Raw genomic sequence first — 15,358 nt, 5'->3', positions numbered from 1 at the left:
TAGAAAAAGGTTAAAAAAGATATGCATTTGTCACTTTACTAAGAGTATCCCATGTTACCAAAGAACCCCAAGCATGAGAAGGAGAATTGACATAAAGTATTTTTAAAAGAACATAATATAACATGATTTATTGTACATAACTCTTTAATACTAATTGAATATAACTAAAACACAAATCTAAGTGCAGTACAAATAATCTCCTCTGTTCTGTAAACATTCTTGCCTCTCATTCTTTCTTAATTGTGTGGCAGGCACTAAATCTTGTTTAACCTAAAACATAACAATATGGTTCAGTTGAATAAATAATTATTCAAAACAATACAAAATTTAAAAGCCCTAAACAGTTGTTATTTGTTTTCCATCTAAGGACAAATAGGAGTGTTTTATCCTTGCAATGGCAGAATCCGAAGACAATATCAAAATGTAAAACTTATAGAAATACAATTCATTTGTGAGACCAATCATTTAAATGAAAAGTTCAAATCATTTTTTTCTTGGGTAATTACTTTTCTTTGCTTTACAACTGTGATGATTAAAATATAAAGTGTGGTGATAGACAACCATAGAGTGGTGAGAGACAAACATAGTGTGGTGATAGACAAACGTAGTGTGGTGATAGACAAAGATAGTGTGGTGATAGACAAACATAGTGTGGTGATAGACAAACATAGTGTGGTGATAGACAAACATAGTGTGGTGATAGACAATAGTGTGGTGATAAATAATAGTGTGGTGATAGACAAACATAATGTGGTGATAGATGTACACAGTGTGTTGATTGATTATGTGTGGCGGTAGATATATTATATGTGGCCATAATTATGTAATGTGTGGCAGTAGATACATAATATGTGGTGGTTTATACATTATGTTTGTGCCAGAAGATGTATACTGTAGACAATGCTACAAGTGCAATAACACTGAAACAATATATTTTTAAGGTTTACTCATTTTGAATGTCACAATCATTGACCCACAGTTAGTATATCATATTTGCTACTTTTATTGAAAAGATACCTGACATGATATTTACATAAAATATTGCATGACATGTTGGAGAGATTATACTTTAAAAAACATTTCTTTTAAACTATTTCATTTCAACCAGGATTGTTTAATTGCTCATAAACTCTTTACATACATATGTATAATACTTTGCTACTTAACTCTTTACATACATATGTATAATACTTTGCTAATTAACTCTTAACATACATATGTATAATACTTTAAATTTCAATGAAGATTACCTTTTCCTTTTCTCCTATTTTCTATCTATCAAAAATCTTGTTTCACTTTTCTGAAGAAAAAAAATAATAATAACAATGATAGGTGTCACATTGAGTCATTTTAAGTTTAAAATCTAAATTAACATAAACAGATTTCTGTACAGAAACATGGATTATTATCATACTCATATCCACTTTCAAGTTGGAATAAATAGGGCTTTGAGAGATATACCCAGTGGTGTGAAAGACATAATGTATAAATTGAGGTGAAAATATTAACAGTGAACTGAGATATTCTGAGTGAGGTGATACATATGAAATGAGCAATTGATTTACAAAGTGAGGTTATTGGTATTTCCAGTAAGGTGATATGGTAAATTGTGTGGAGATATACATAGAGAATTTTGGGTAAATATAGAGAGAATGGAGATATATATATAGAGAGTATGTGGTGATTGATATATGTAGTGAGGTGATTGATAAATAAAGTAAGGTGATAGGTGTTTATAATGTGGTCATAAACATAGAAACTGTGGGGATAGATATCGAAAGTATGGGAATATATATAGAGAGTGTGTGGTGATTGATATATAAAGTGAGGTGATTGATAAATAAAGTAAGGTGATAGTTGTTTATTGTGTGGAGATATATACAGAGAGACTTTTGAGGCAGATATAGAGAGTTGGGGATATATATATAGAGTGTGGTGATTGATACATAAAGTGAGGTGATTGATAAATAAAGTAAGGTAATCTAAGGTGTTTATTATGAGGAGATATACAGAGAGACTTTTGGGGGAGATATAGAGAGTATGGGGATATATATAGAGAGTGTGGTGATTGATATATAAAGTGAGGTGATTGATAAATAAAGTAAAGGGGAAGCTTTTGTATTATCCTGATATATACATAGAGACTATTATGATATATACATAATGACTGTTGGCATCGGAATGGAGAGTGTAGTGATAGATAATCATAGTATGGGGATAGCTATTGAGACTGTAGTGATAGATAATCATGGTATGAGGATAGATATTGAGACTGTAGTGATATATAATCATAGTATGGGAATAGCTATTGAGAGTGTAGTGATAGATAATCATAGTATGGGGATAGCTATTGAGACTGTAGTGATAGATAATCATGGTATGAGGATAGATATTGAGACTGTAGTGATATATAATCATAAAATGGGAATAGCTATTGAGACTGTAGTGATAGATAATCATAGTATGGGTATAGCTATTGAGACTGTAGTGATAGATAATCATAGTATGGGGGTAGCTATTGAGACTGTAGTGATAGATGGTCATAGTATTGGGGTACCTATTGAGACTGTTGGGATATATATGGAGAGTGTGGTGATGAATGCAGCGATTGTAGCAATGGAGGAATGTATAAACCACCACACTGTATCTATCTTTTTTTGAGTATAATTTTATAAAAATACTTTACCATCACTATTGCTGAGTGCTGCTTGGTTGTAAATTATTTAACTATTCTTGTTATTTCATTTAAAATTAGATGTACCCATGTCCTTTCTTCCTTTTTCACCAATGACCTCTAAATCCCTGCAAAATGTTGTTTGGTATTTCTGTAAGAAGAACACAAATATAGATAATCAATTTGATAATTGCTACATGATAAGTATGCAAGCTTATACAAACATATTTCAGTGGACATTGCATATCTGCATATCTCCTTCCACTGTAAATTATACAATGACCAGTACATTTCTCTGACTTATAGAAGATACAACAAGTTATAGTATACAGTCTTGTGAAAAAAAGATAAAGAATGATGATAGATATAATCATTGTATTACTATAAATATGATATGATGGTGATATATAGATATAGATATAGATAGGTGATAAGTGTGGTTATAGTGGGGTTATGTGTATATACAGTGAGGTAAAGGATCCACTGAATAGTATAAAGATATATACAGTGTGATGATATATAAACCAAAGGATGATATATATATATATATACATACTGTGTGGTGACATATATATTTGGAGGGGATACATATATAAAATATGGTGAAAAATTATCAACTGTGAGGTCAAGAAAATATTTTCAGGGATGTCATATATATATATATAAAATAAGGAAATAGATATATAAATTAAGGTGAAAGATATATAAAGTGAGGTGATAGATATATAAGGTGTGGTAATGTGTATAAGGTGTGGTGATGTATATATAATGTGTGGTGACAGATATAAAAAGTGAGGTGAAAAATTTATATAAAGTGTGGAGACAGATATATAAAGTGGGGTGACATATATATAAAGTATGGTGACATATATATAAGGTTTGGTGATAGATATAAAAAAGTGTGGTGATAGATAAATAAAGTGTGGTGACAGATAAATAAGGTGTGGTGATAGATACATAAAGTCTGGTGACAGATATATAAGGTGTGGTGGTGACAGATATATAAAGTGTGGTGACAGATAAATAAAGTGTGGTGATAGATATGTTTAGTCTGGTGACAGATATATAAGGTGTGGTCACAGATATATAAAGTGTGGTGACAGATATATAAAGTGTGGTGACAGATATTTTAAATGTAGGGATAGATATTTAAAGTCTGGTGACAGATATATAAAGTGTAGTGATAGATATATAAAGTGAGGTGATAGATATATATATAGTAACGTGATGGAAATATAATGTCTTGGGATGGTTATATAAGGTGTGGTGACAGATATATAAAGTCTGGTGACAGATATATAAGGTGTGGTGATAGATATAAAAAGTCTGGTGACAGTTATATAAAGTATGGTGACAGATATAAAAAGTCTGATGATGAATATGTTAAGTGTGGTGACAGATTTATATAGTGAGGTGATTGATATATAAAGTCTGGTGACAGATATATATATAGTAAGGTGATGGAAATATAAAGTCTGGTGACAGATATATATATAGTGAGGTGATTGATATATAAAGTCTGGTGACAGATATATATATAGTGAGGTGATTGATATATTAAGTCTGGTGACAGACATATAAAGTGTGGTGATGGACATGTTAAGTGTGGTGACAGATATATTAAGTCTGTTGACAGACATATAAAGTGTGAAGATGGATATATATAGTGAGGTTATTGATATATAAAGTGTGGTGATGGATATGTTAAGTGTATTGACAAAAATATAAAGTCTGGTGACAGATATATAAAGTATGGTGACAGATATATATAGTGAGGTGATGGATATATAAAGTATGGTGACAAATATATAGTGAGGTGATGGATATATAAAGTGTGGGGATAGATTTATAGTCTTGTGACAGATATATAAAGAGTAGTGATAGATATATAAAGTGAGGTGATAGATATATATAGTGAGGTGATGGATGTATAAAGTGTGGTGATGGATATGTTAAGTGTAATGACAGATTTGTTAAGTATAGTGACAGATATATATATAGAGAGGTGATTGATATATAAAGTGTGGTGACATATATATGAAGTATGGTGACAGATATATATAGTGAGATGATTGATTTATAAAGTGATCAGGTGATAGATATATATATATAGTGAGGTGATTGATATATAAAGTGTGGTGATGGATATGTTAAGTGTATTGATAGAAATATTAAGTCTGGTGAAAGATATGTTAAGTATGGTGACAGATATATAAAGTATAGGGACAGATATATAAAGTATGGTGACAGATATATATATAGTGAGGTGATGGATACATAAAGTGTAATGACAGATATATAAAGTACGGTGACAGATATATAAAGTGAGGTGATAGATAAATATAGTGAGGTGATCGATATATAAAGTGTGGTGATGGACATGTAAAGTGTAGTGACAGATATATAAAGACTAGTGACAGACATATAAAGTGTGGTGATTGATATATATAGTGATTTTCCTTCTGGTTTATATGATCAGTTCATCCTATATTGACTCTTAAAATTAAAAAAATGAGGGTACTTTTTCTAAAAATGAGGGTACTGTTGATAAGGCCTTCCAAGTACCGTTTTGAAACCTAACATCACTGAAGAGACATTTATTGTCGAAATCCGGATCTGGTGTACTAAAGAAATATTGACACCATATGTTTGTGGCACAACATCTTGGCCACAAGTTAACAAAACTTTTTTCTGTTTAGTATTAAATTTATATTAAGATCCATTTTGTTACATCATGTGATCAATTTTATTTGGCAATCGCCAAATGGCAGTCAGCAGGGTTAAAGAACATCAGTTGTTCGACCTGTTAGTTAAATACATTTTGTTTAAATATACTTTTTCACTTTTTTGGTCTTTTGGAAAATGTTGTTTGTGCTGTTTTTAGACCCTTCTAAAACGAAATTTGTTTGACATGCACACCTATAAAAATTGTGGTTTTTATCCAACGCAATCATAGGTTTGAACATAGCTTTCAATTTAGACTCGTTTATATTTTTTGTTTGGGCATGTATCATATTTTCCCTCCGGTTTATATGATCTGTTCATCCTATATTGACTCTTAAAATTCAAGAGTTATTAAAAAAATGAGGGTACTTTTTCTAAAAATGAGGGTACTGTTGATATGGCCTTCCAAATACCGTTTCGATCCCCAACATCACTGAAGAGACATTTATTGTCAAAATCCGGATCTGGTGTACTAAAGAAATATTGACACCATATGTTTGTGGCACAACATCTTGGGCACAAGTTAACAAAACTTTTTTCTGGTTAGTATTAAATTTATATTAAGATCCATTTTGTTACATCTTGTGATCAATTTTACTTGACAATAGCCAATGGCAGTCAGCAGGGTTAAAGAACATCATTTGTTCGACCTGTTAGTCAAATGCGTTTTGTTTAAATATACTTTTTCACTTTTTTGGTATTTTGGAAAATGTTGTTTGTGCTGTTTTTAGACCCTTATACAACAAAATTTGTTTGACATGCACACATATAAAAATTGCGGTTTAATAATGACAGAAATATAAAGTCTGGTGACAGATATATAAAGTATGGTGACAGATATATAAAGTATGGTGACAGATATATAGTGAGGTGATGGATATATAAAGTGTGGGTATAGATATATAAAGTCTGGTGACAGATATATAAAGTATAGTGATAGATATATAAAGTATAGCGATAGATATATAAAGTGAGGTGATAGATATATATAGTGAGGTGATGGATATATAAAGTGTGATAATGGATATGTTAATTGTAATGACAGATATATAAAGTATGATGACAGATATATAAAGTGTGGTGACAGATATATAAAGTGTGGTGACAGATATATATAAAGTATGGTGACAGATATATAAAGTATGGTGACAGATATATAAAGTATGGTGACAGATAAATAAAGTCTGGTGACATATATATAAAGTATGGTGACAGATATATAAAGTCTGGTGACAGATATATAAAGTATGATGACAGATATATAAAGTATGGTGACAGATATATAAAGTATGGTGACAGATATATAGTGAGGTGACGAATATATAAAGTATGGGGATAGATATATAGTCTGGTGACAGATATATAAAGAGTAGTGATAGATATATAAAGTGAGGTGATAGATATATATAGTGAGGTGATGGATATATAAAGTGTGGTGATGGATATGTTAAGTGTAATGACAGATATATCAAGTATGGTGACAGATATATAAAGTATGGTGACAGATATATATAGTGAGGTGACATATATATTAAGTGTGGTGAGTTATATATAAAGTATGGTGACATATATATATAGTGAGGTGATTGATATATAGAGTGATCAAGTGACAGATATATATAGCCAGGTGATTGATATATAAAGTGTGGTGATGGATATGTTAAGTGTATTGACAGAAATATTAAGTCTGGTGACAGATATATAAAGTATGGTGACATAATATATATACAGCCTTTTACAGAGTGGTGATAAATACAGAATGGTGATAAATATATACAGCAGTTTTAGATATAAACATATGTTGATAGATTTAGCATAGTGATAGATATATAGTGTTGTACAAAGTGGTGATTAATACAGAATGGTGATAAATATATAGCATGGTGATAGAGATATACAGTGTTGTACAAAGTGGTGATTAATACAGAATGGGGATTATTATATAGTGTGTTGATAGATTTATAGAGTGTTGATAAATATACAGAGTGGTGTTAGATATATTCAGTTTGGAGATTTTAATATATTGGTAATATATAGTGTAGTGATAAATAAAGTGAGGTGATAGATATTTATATTGGTGATATATTTAAAAACAGTAGGATAATAGATATATACACTGGTGATAGATGTTTGCAATGGTGATATATATATACAATGGTGATATATGTTTACATTGGTGATAAAAAATAAATATTTTTTTTATTATGAAGATTTTTTTAACTCGTTGTATGGCATTCCCGACCTGATGATTATTTTCATTTAATCTTGGTGTGGTTAGTTTGATCTTAGTTGTTCATTGGTCAATATTTGATTATGATGTCAAATTTTCAGGCTATTATCTAAAATTCCCATTGTGACGACATGAAGACAGAGAAACAGATTTCACCACATAATCTTTTGCAATATGATATTTATCCGCTCTTGACAGTGTCAAAATTAATTGATTTTGATATCACCTAAAGGAATGTGTATTTTTTTATAGTCATGCACCAAAAATTACTGTTATAAACCTCATTCGCCAATTTTTTTAACGGTTATTTGTGATTTCCCGATTTCCCAGGGTTTACAAGTATCACCCTCATACATGACCAGGGGTCCTGATCCCTTAAACATGAAATCCCGAATTTAAATAAATTAAATTCTGACATCCAGTAATTCAAAAAAGAATGCCTGTATCTCTAACAGATCCCAAAACCCTGAGCCTAAAAACACCAGATCCTGGAGTCCTGATAAAGGCCCTATCCCCCCTCATACATGCACGACCCATAACAATATTTTTAAGACTTTCTTGACGCCGCAAGAAATCATTTGGTCACCTCCTATGAACACTGACATGATAAATACACATGAAAAGAATTTATTGTCGGACTCTTTTGAACCAAATCACATTTTGTAGTTGGAAAAGGAAAAGAAGGGGGGGGAGGGGGGGAGGGGGGGTAGCCTCCTTTCCTAGTTTTAAATGTTATTTTGCATTTAGAGTTGATCATGTATGTTTTCATTGCTACAATGCATTATTTTGCAAACCTTTCACATGTTTTTTTACGTTTTAGACGTTTTGTGTGCTCTGAAGGACTGGGAAGAGAGCCACTTCAACAACTGAGCACGACGTGTATTTTCTTTCGCAGATAAATGTAAAATAAAAGCGTACAAATCTATCTCCACATAGGAGATTTTTTTCAAAAAGTGAAAGTAGAAATTACCGGATCCGCCCAGTTCCGGTCGCGCATGCGCATAAATACGAGGTTATAGTCCGGGTTACAATATCTATAACCTTGTATATTATATACCTCAAGAAAGTGTGCCAAAATTTCCTACAACCGGAAGTGTAACTTTAACTTCGCCATTTTCTGGAAGTCACGATGAGAAAGAAACAGACTTCGGAAACCCAATGACATGGCTTGACCATTTGTCATTATATGTCCTTGATCTATTTCTATAGACCTGCTATTTTACTCAGCTGTTATATTGGTAAAATTTTATATATTTAATTGAAAAATCTATGTAAACCAGTAGAAATAAAAAGTAAACAAAGTCACAAGACTGTTTCATTTTTTTGGAGTTGCTGCTTGCAGAACGTCATGAATGTGATAGAAGGCAGAAGCATGTACGAAACAAAATAAGGATCTCCTGTAGTTGGTGATCGCAATACTATTATACCAGTATTGTCCACAATACTGGTATAAAAATTTTGTACCAGTATTGTAACTTTTTATAAAAAAAAAACAGCAATACGGGTACATTACTGATATACCAGTATTGTAGTTGTATTGTTGACTAGACTATATTGAAGATCAAAGGGAGATTTAATGAACTCAAAAAGATTATAGATGATAATTGTGAAATCAATTAACAACCAGTTAAAAGTCATTACTATACAAATAAACATAGGGTTATTGAAATTAACTGGTATCATCATTATCATTTAAACAATTGCTAATAATTTTATCATATTTCTATATTTCTATATTTTATTCAAAATAGATAAAAAAATTATTTAATAAATTCAAGCAAATTATTAGACTCTTAACACCTGAATTTACATGTATGCCATCACATATTTTTTAAAACAGATATTTTATTACATATATACATTTTTGTGCACTAAAATGATCTTAAATCATATGCATTTGTTTGTCTTTATTTTCTTATAAATCTTTCACAACAAAAGATATCAATATTATTCATTAATTATAAAAAGTTGCTTTAAAGGGAAACCTGGTTATAAACAAATTTTAAAACTAGTTTGTCTACATGAATGTTAAGGGTTGAAGCAGTTGATTCAGAACTATGGAAATAAAATTAGTAGCAGATATACAAGTACAATGTATATCTACTGGTACAAATACTAATATACTAGACCAGCATTCTGACAGTAAGAGAGCTGTACATATCTGAAATAGCTTGTAATCTAGTAAGGATAAGGCATGTAAGGGAAAGTCCCTAGAGACTATTCATGAATACCTAAATACCAATATAGGAAGGGGGAGGGGTTGCAGAAATAACATCTGAAGAAGAAATAGACAATACCAATGCTGATGATACAGAAGCTATAACAGCATTAATGTCAACATAAAATTCTCTAAAATATACTACATGTACATGAATCTTGGAAAGAGAGAGCTGAAAGAAAAACATAGAAGAAAGTACAGAGTTTGTTAAAATGCTGAGACAGAATGGTTAAGAAAAAAAAACATCCGAAGATTTAAACTCTATTTGATGTCATCATCAGTTAAACACAATCATTCCTAATTAAATTGTCATGTCATATGTTAATTTCAATATGCATATAGGTGACACCTTCAATAAGAGATTAATTACCTATATTGTTTATTTAAAAAAAAACACAATACTGGTACAATACTGGAAAACAATACTGGTACAAAATTTTTATACCAGTATTGTGGACAATACTGGTATACCAGTATTGCGATCACCAACTACAGGAGATCCCAAAATAATTCTTAAATCACATATTTTTTATAACTTCATAAAAATGTAACTGGACCAAAATTTATGCAAGTTTCCCATTAATTTAAAAGTATGTGTCTGTGATATTCCACACTCTGTCTCTGGCACTCAAGTCTTTCTTGTTATAAAAGAAGAAAATAAGTTTTCAATAATAAGAGGCAGGCATTACTTGTGGTAGGGGACGAAGTCAGTATGAATTTTTTTTTTAGTTCAAACATATTTTAACCGTGACAGTATTTCCATTTCTTTTTTATACGACCGCAAATTTTGAAAAAATTTTCGTCGTATATTGCTATCACGTTGGCGTCGTCGTCGTCGTCGTCGTCGTCGTCGTCGTCGTCGTCGTCGTCGTCGTCGTCGTCGTCGTCGTCGTCGTCGTCGTCGTCGTCCGAATACTTTTAGTTTTCGCACTCTAACTTTAGTAAAAGTGAATAGAAATCTATGAAATTTTAACACAAGGTTTATGACCATGAAAGGAAGACTGGTATTGATTTTGGGAGTTTTGGTCCCAACATTTTAGGAATAAGGGGCCAAAAAGGGCCCAAATAAGCATTTTCTTGGTTTTCGCACTATAACTTTAGTTTAAGTTAATAGAAATCAATGAAATTTTGACACAAGGTTTATGACCTCAAAAGAAAGGTTGGGATTGATTTTGGGAGTTTTGGTTTGAACAGTTTAGGAATTAGGGGCCAAAAAAGGGCCCAAATAAGCATTATTCTTGGTTTTCGCACAATAACTTTAGTTAAAGTAAATAGAAATCAATGAAATTTAATCACAAGGTTTATGACTATAAAAGGAAGGTTGGTATTGATTTTGGAAGTTTTGGTCCCAACAGTTAAGGAAAAAGGGGCCCAAAGGGTCCAAAATTAAACTTTGTTTGATTTCATCAAAATTGAATAATTGGGGTTCTTTAATATGCCGAATCTAACTGTGTATGTAGATTCTTAATTTTTGGTCCCGTTTTCAAATTGGTCTACATTAAGGTCCAAAGGGTCCCAAATTAAACTTATTTTGATTTTAACAAAAATTGAAACCTTGGGGTTCTTTGATATGCTGAATCTAAAAATGTACTTAGATTTTTGATTATTGGCCCAGTTTTCAAGTTGGCCCAAATCCAGGTCCAAAATTAAACATTGTTTGATTTCATCAAAAATTGAATAACTGGGGTTCTTTGATATGCCAAATCTAACTGTGTATGTAGATTCTTAATTTTTGGTCCAGTTTTAAAATTGGTCTAAATTAAAGTGCAAAGGGTCCAAAATTAAACTAAGTTTGATTTTAACAAAAATTAAATTCTTGGGCCTCTTTGATATGCTGAATCTAAACATGTACTTAGATTTTTGATTATGGGCCCAGTTTTCAAGTTGGTCCAAATCAGGATCTAAAATTATTATATTAAGTATTGTGCAATAGCAAGTCTTTTCACAGTATTGTGCAATGGCAAGAAATATCTAATTTCACAATATTGTGAAATAGCAAATTTTTTTTTAATTAAGAGTTATCTTTCTTTGTCCAGTATAGTAAGCAAGAAATATCTGCAAGAATTTTTTTTAATTGGAGTTATCTTTCTTTGTCCAGAATCAACTTAAATCTTTGTTATATACAATATACAATGTATATTCACTTTTTACTACCAACTGATAAATTTAAGTAATCTTTACCATTCAGTGATAACAAGCAGTTTTTTTACATCTTAATATTTTATGATGTATTTAAATGAGTAGTAATTGTTGCAAACTCCATTAGAATATTTTAATTGAAATTAGTTTTGGAATAAGGGAAAGGGGGATGTGATGAAAAAAATTGGGTTCAATTTTTCTCAATTGAAATTTCATAAATAAAAAGAAAATTTCTTCAAACATTTTTTTGAGAGGATTAATATTCAACAGCATAGTGAATTGCTCTAAGAGAAAACAAAAATTTTAAGTTCATTTGAATACATTCATTCTGTGTCAGAAACCTATGCTGTGTCAACTATTTAATCACAATCCAAATTTAGAGCGGAATCCAGCTTGAATGTTGTGTCCATACTTGCCCCAACCGTTCAGGGTTCAACCTCTGCGGTCGTATAAAGCTACGCCCTGCGGAGCATCTGGTTAACAGATTTTAAAGTTAAAATTTGTTTGAAAAATAATTCATATTACATCCTATTTCACAGGTAATACTTGCCTCTTATTATTGTAAGCTTATTTTCTTCTTCTAATAACAAGAAAGACTTGAAGCCACATGTTTTTTTTTACAATTCTCATTGTAGATTTTATCATTTTAGAATTGCTGATTAATTTTACAGTAAAAGATACTTTCCACCTAAGGAATGAGAGTACAGGCTACAGAAACTACACCAACCTACAGCATGGGAAAGAATAAAAAGCATAAGATACGCAAGACAAAAGAGGCGTCTGACTCATCAGACGATGGATCAGGTTGGTATATGGTCATAATGACCCTTACTTTTGATAAGCAAAATCTTCAAAAATAAAACCACTGCAACTGTTTGCTTAAAATAAAAAAAAAAAACAGACCTATGAAATGAGTTCAAGTGAATTGTACAAGGCTGTATTTAGAAATATTTTTTCCCCTTTCCTGTTCCAAGAAAGGTGGATTGATGTGTAAAAGCTGTTTCTTGTTTTTGTTTTGGTCTACATAATTACTGAAAAATGGAGAAACAAGACAACAAAACATGGAGTGACAATAAGAGAAACTTTAATCTAAACTAAACAGTATGAATAAAAGTTGTTATTCTTATCAAACTAGAATTTAGAACCGTTGCACAACATTCTCTATATTCTCCAACTAATACATGACTGATGCAAATCTTAATACTACCCTTTGGTCATTATAAACTTGTAGAAAAAAGTTAAAATACAAGGAAATTGTACATTTTGCATCACTACTACAATATTTTCATGAAGATTTATTTTTTCAGTACCAACATGTAACCATGTGAACATGTCTGTTAATTTTGCTCAGATGAAGAAGGGATTAGGTAAACAGACCTTTGGAGAATGTTTAGTAAGTAGATCTCTAGAAGAAGACTGACACATATTTGTTAAATACAAAGTTGGAAACCATTGTTTATTAATTGTTGCTTAACATATGCATGCAGCTGCAAAAAAAAATGGTGAAAAATACTTAGAGGGCCTTTAAAAAAGTGACCAATTTTGCATTACAAAGCAGTTCAGGAATTTATTTAACAATTCTCAATTTAATCATTATGGTAAAAAATAGTAAATACAAGTGATTCTTTACATTTTTCTTCGCTATAATCAACTCATAGACACCTGTCTATTTATATTTAAAACTTCATGATGACCAGTAGATTAATTGTGTATTTGGGTTGTTCTTTCATTGGTGTATATACATTTACCTACAAATCTATATCTCTCATATTTCATATTATTGTGCGTCCTAGATCCCTTGAGACTACCAAGTTATACAAAATTAAGAATGGAAATGGGTGTGTCAAAGAGACAACAACATGACCAAAGAGCAGACAACAGCCGAAGGCCAACAATGGGTCTTCAAGGCAGTCAGAAACTCCAGCATCTGGAGGTGGTCCTACAAATGCATTAAAAAATTAAAAAATAGGCGATCCTAAATATGCATTTACGAATTATCGTAAAACTAGATTGTTTTTGTTAATGTGCACTGTTTAGTTTAAACATATTTTATTTACTCAAAGTAAAATTGATTGGACACAAGTAAGCCTTACTTATGAAGTCCGCTGCGAATGACAATAATTTACCATACAATATTAATATGAGCATGCAATACCAAAATAAACAATATTTTACGAGTCTATCAATAAATGTGCACTACTATGTGTAGTTATACTGTCAATAGAAAATCTCAACATGCAGAGAACTTTCAATAAGCATGGGTTAAAATTTATTTTCTTCACTCTATAAGTGTCAAAAAATGCATTTTTAAGATTTAAATTTCATTGGTTTGTTTTTGCTTGCAGTCATGTAATAAAGACTCCACCAGTAGCAAACGTGGGGATAAGTCATGTGATGGTATGGCTGCCAGTGCCATGACAACAGAAGATAGTCTGCTATCAGAGATGGAACCCACAATGTGGGTGTGTTTACATTGTGGACACCAGGTATGATTAATATTATATAATGTGGATTCATTATTATTTGTTGGATACCAATTTTTGTGGGTTTCGATGGTACAGGTGAACCATGATTCCAAATGTTGAACCAATAAAATTAGTTATATAATAATTTTTAAAGGCTTTGTATGCATTGCTTGGCAAAACCACAAAATTTTAATATCAACAAAAATGCATTTTTTTATCAATCCACAAAAATTGGTACCCACAAAAATAAACTAATCCACAGTAATGAGTTTTAATTTAGATGAATAGACATACAGACATGAATTAGGTCCAAGACCACTATTTCCATCCCTTGATTTTCGTTGTTCAAGAATATATATAGTCCCTTGTGTGGATAGTGTGTTACTTGCCAATATTTTTTTATATCCCTTCCAAATTTATTTCTCTGTATTTTATGCCTATGATAGCAAGAAGGGGTGAAATGACACTGTAAAAAAAAATTGGTGAATTTTAAAGCAAAGAAGTGATTTGGTCCAGCTAAAAAAGGTTAAAAATTAGCACTTTGGAAGCTGTAAGAAGATTTCAAGACCCCCTTAACATAAAATTGTCCATATTTTGAGTTTGAGTTGATAAAGTTTTCCATAATTTTGATATAATTTGTCCCAAAAGTAGTACAACACACTGTAAAAATATTATTGAGAAAGCGCAGGTGGGATTTTTTAAATTTTGATTTATTGTCAAAGAAATGCACTACAAAATAATTGTGGTCTCTGACCATTCATATATAACGAACTTGCAGTGATTATATGGAGGATGTTCACAGACAATACCTTATAGAAAGTTGATCAAGTTTGAATAAATAATGAATATGAATTGAGATTCAAGTCAATCAAGACTGAAAATCTTGGTAAAGTGTTCACCTCGAGCAT

The 15,358-nt window shown here is 31.1% G+C and overlaps 1 protein-coding gene and 1 long non-coding RNA gene across 4 annotated transcripts in view; one reads left to right on the top strand and one right to left on the bottom strand.

Moving 5' to 3' along the window:
* On the bottom strand, positions 1–8,540 carry LOC134686346 (uncharacterized). Of its 2 annotated transcripts, none has more exons than XR_010101595.1 (4): positions 8,442–8,534; positions 2,687–2,825; positions 1,251–1,300; positions 1–270 (listed from the first exon to the last, which is right to left on the bottom strand). It is a non-coding gene; the product is annotated as an uncharacterized LOC134686346 (long non-coding RNA). The 2 variants fall into 2 exon arrangements; XR_010101594.1 differs by having other exon boundaries at positions 19–270; positions 8,423–8,540.
* A 188-nt stretch (positions 8,541–8,728) lies between these two features.
* LOC134687627 (ubiquitin carboxyl-terminal hydrolase 16-like) overlaps positions 8,729–15,358 on the top strand; it is a 31,166-nt gene continuing 24,536 nt past the window's right edge. Inside the window, exons 1-4 of one of the 2 annotated variants that reach the window (XM_063548070.1) lie at positions 8,729–8,866; positions 12,657–12,789; positions 13,293–13,378; positions 14,331–14,471. In XM_063548070.1, the coding sequence (XP_063404140.1) occupies positions 12,681–12,789; positions 13,293–13,378; positions 14,331–14,471 (336 nt within the window). In that variant the 5' untranslated portion in view covers positions 8,729–8,866; positions 12,657–12,680. Of the gene's footprint in view, positions 8,867–12,635; positions 12,790–13,292; positions 13,379–14,330; positions 14,472–15,358 lie in introns of both variants that reach the window. The other variant, XM_063548069.1, reaches the window with a different exon arrangement.

Source organism: Mytilus trossulus, chromosome 10 (assembly GCF_036588685.1).
Source record: "Mytilus trossulus isolate FHL-02 chromosome 10, PNRI_Mtr1.1.1.hap1, whole genome shotgun sequence".
NCBI lineage: Eukaryota > Metazoa > Mollusca > Bivalvia > Mytilida > Mytilidae > Mytilus > Mytilus trossulus.
This window is presented reverse-complemented; position numbering and strand designations above follow the sequence as displayed.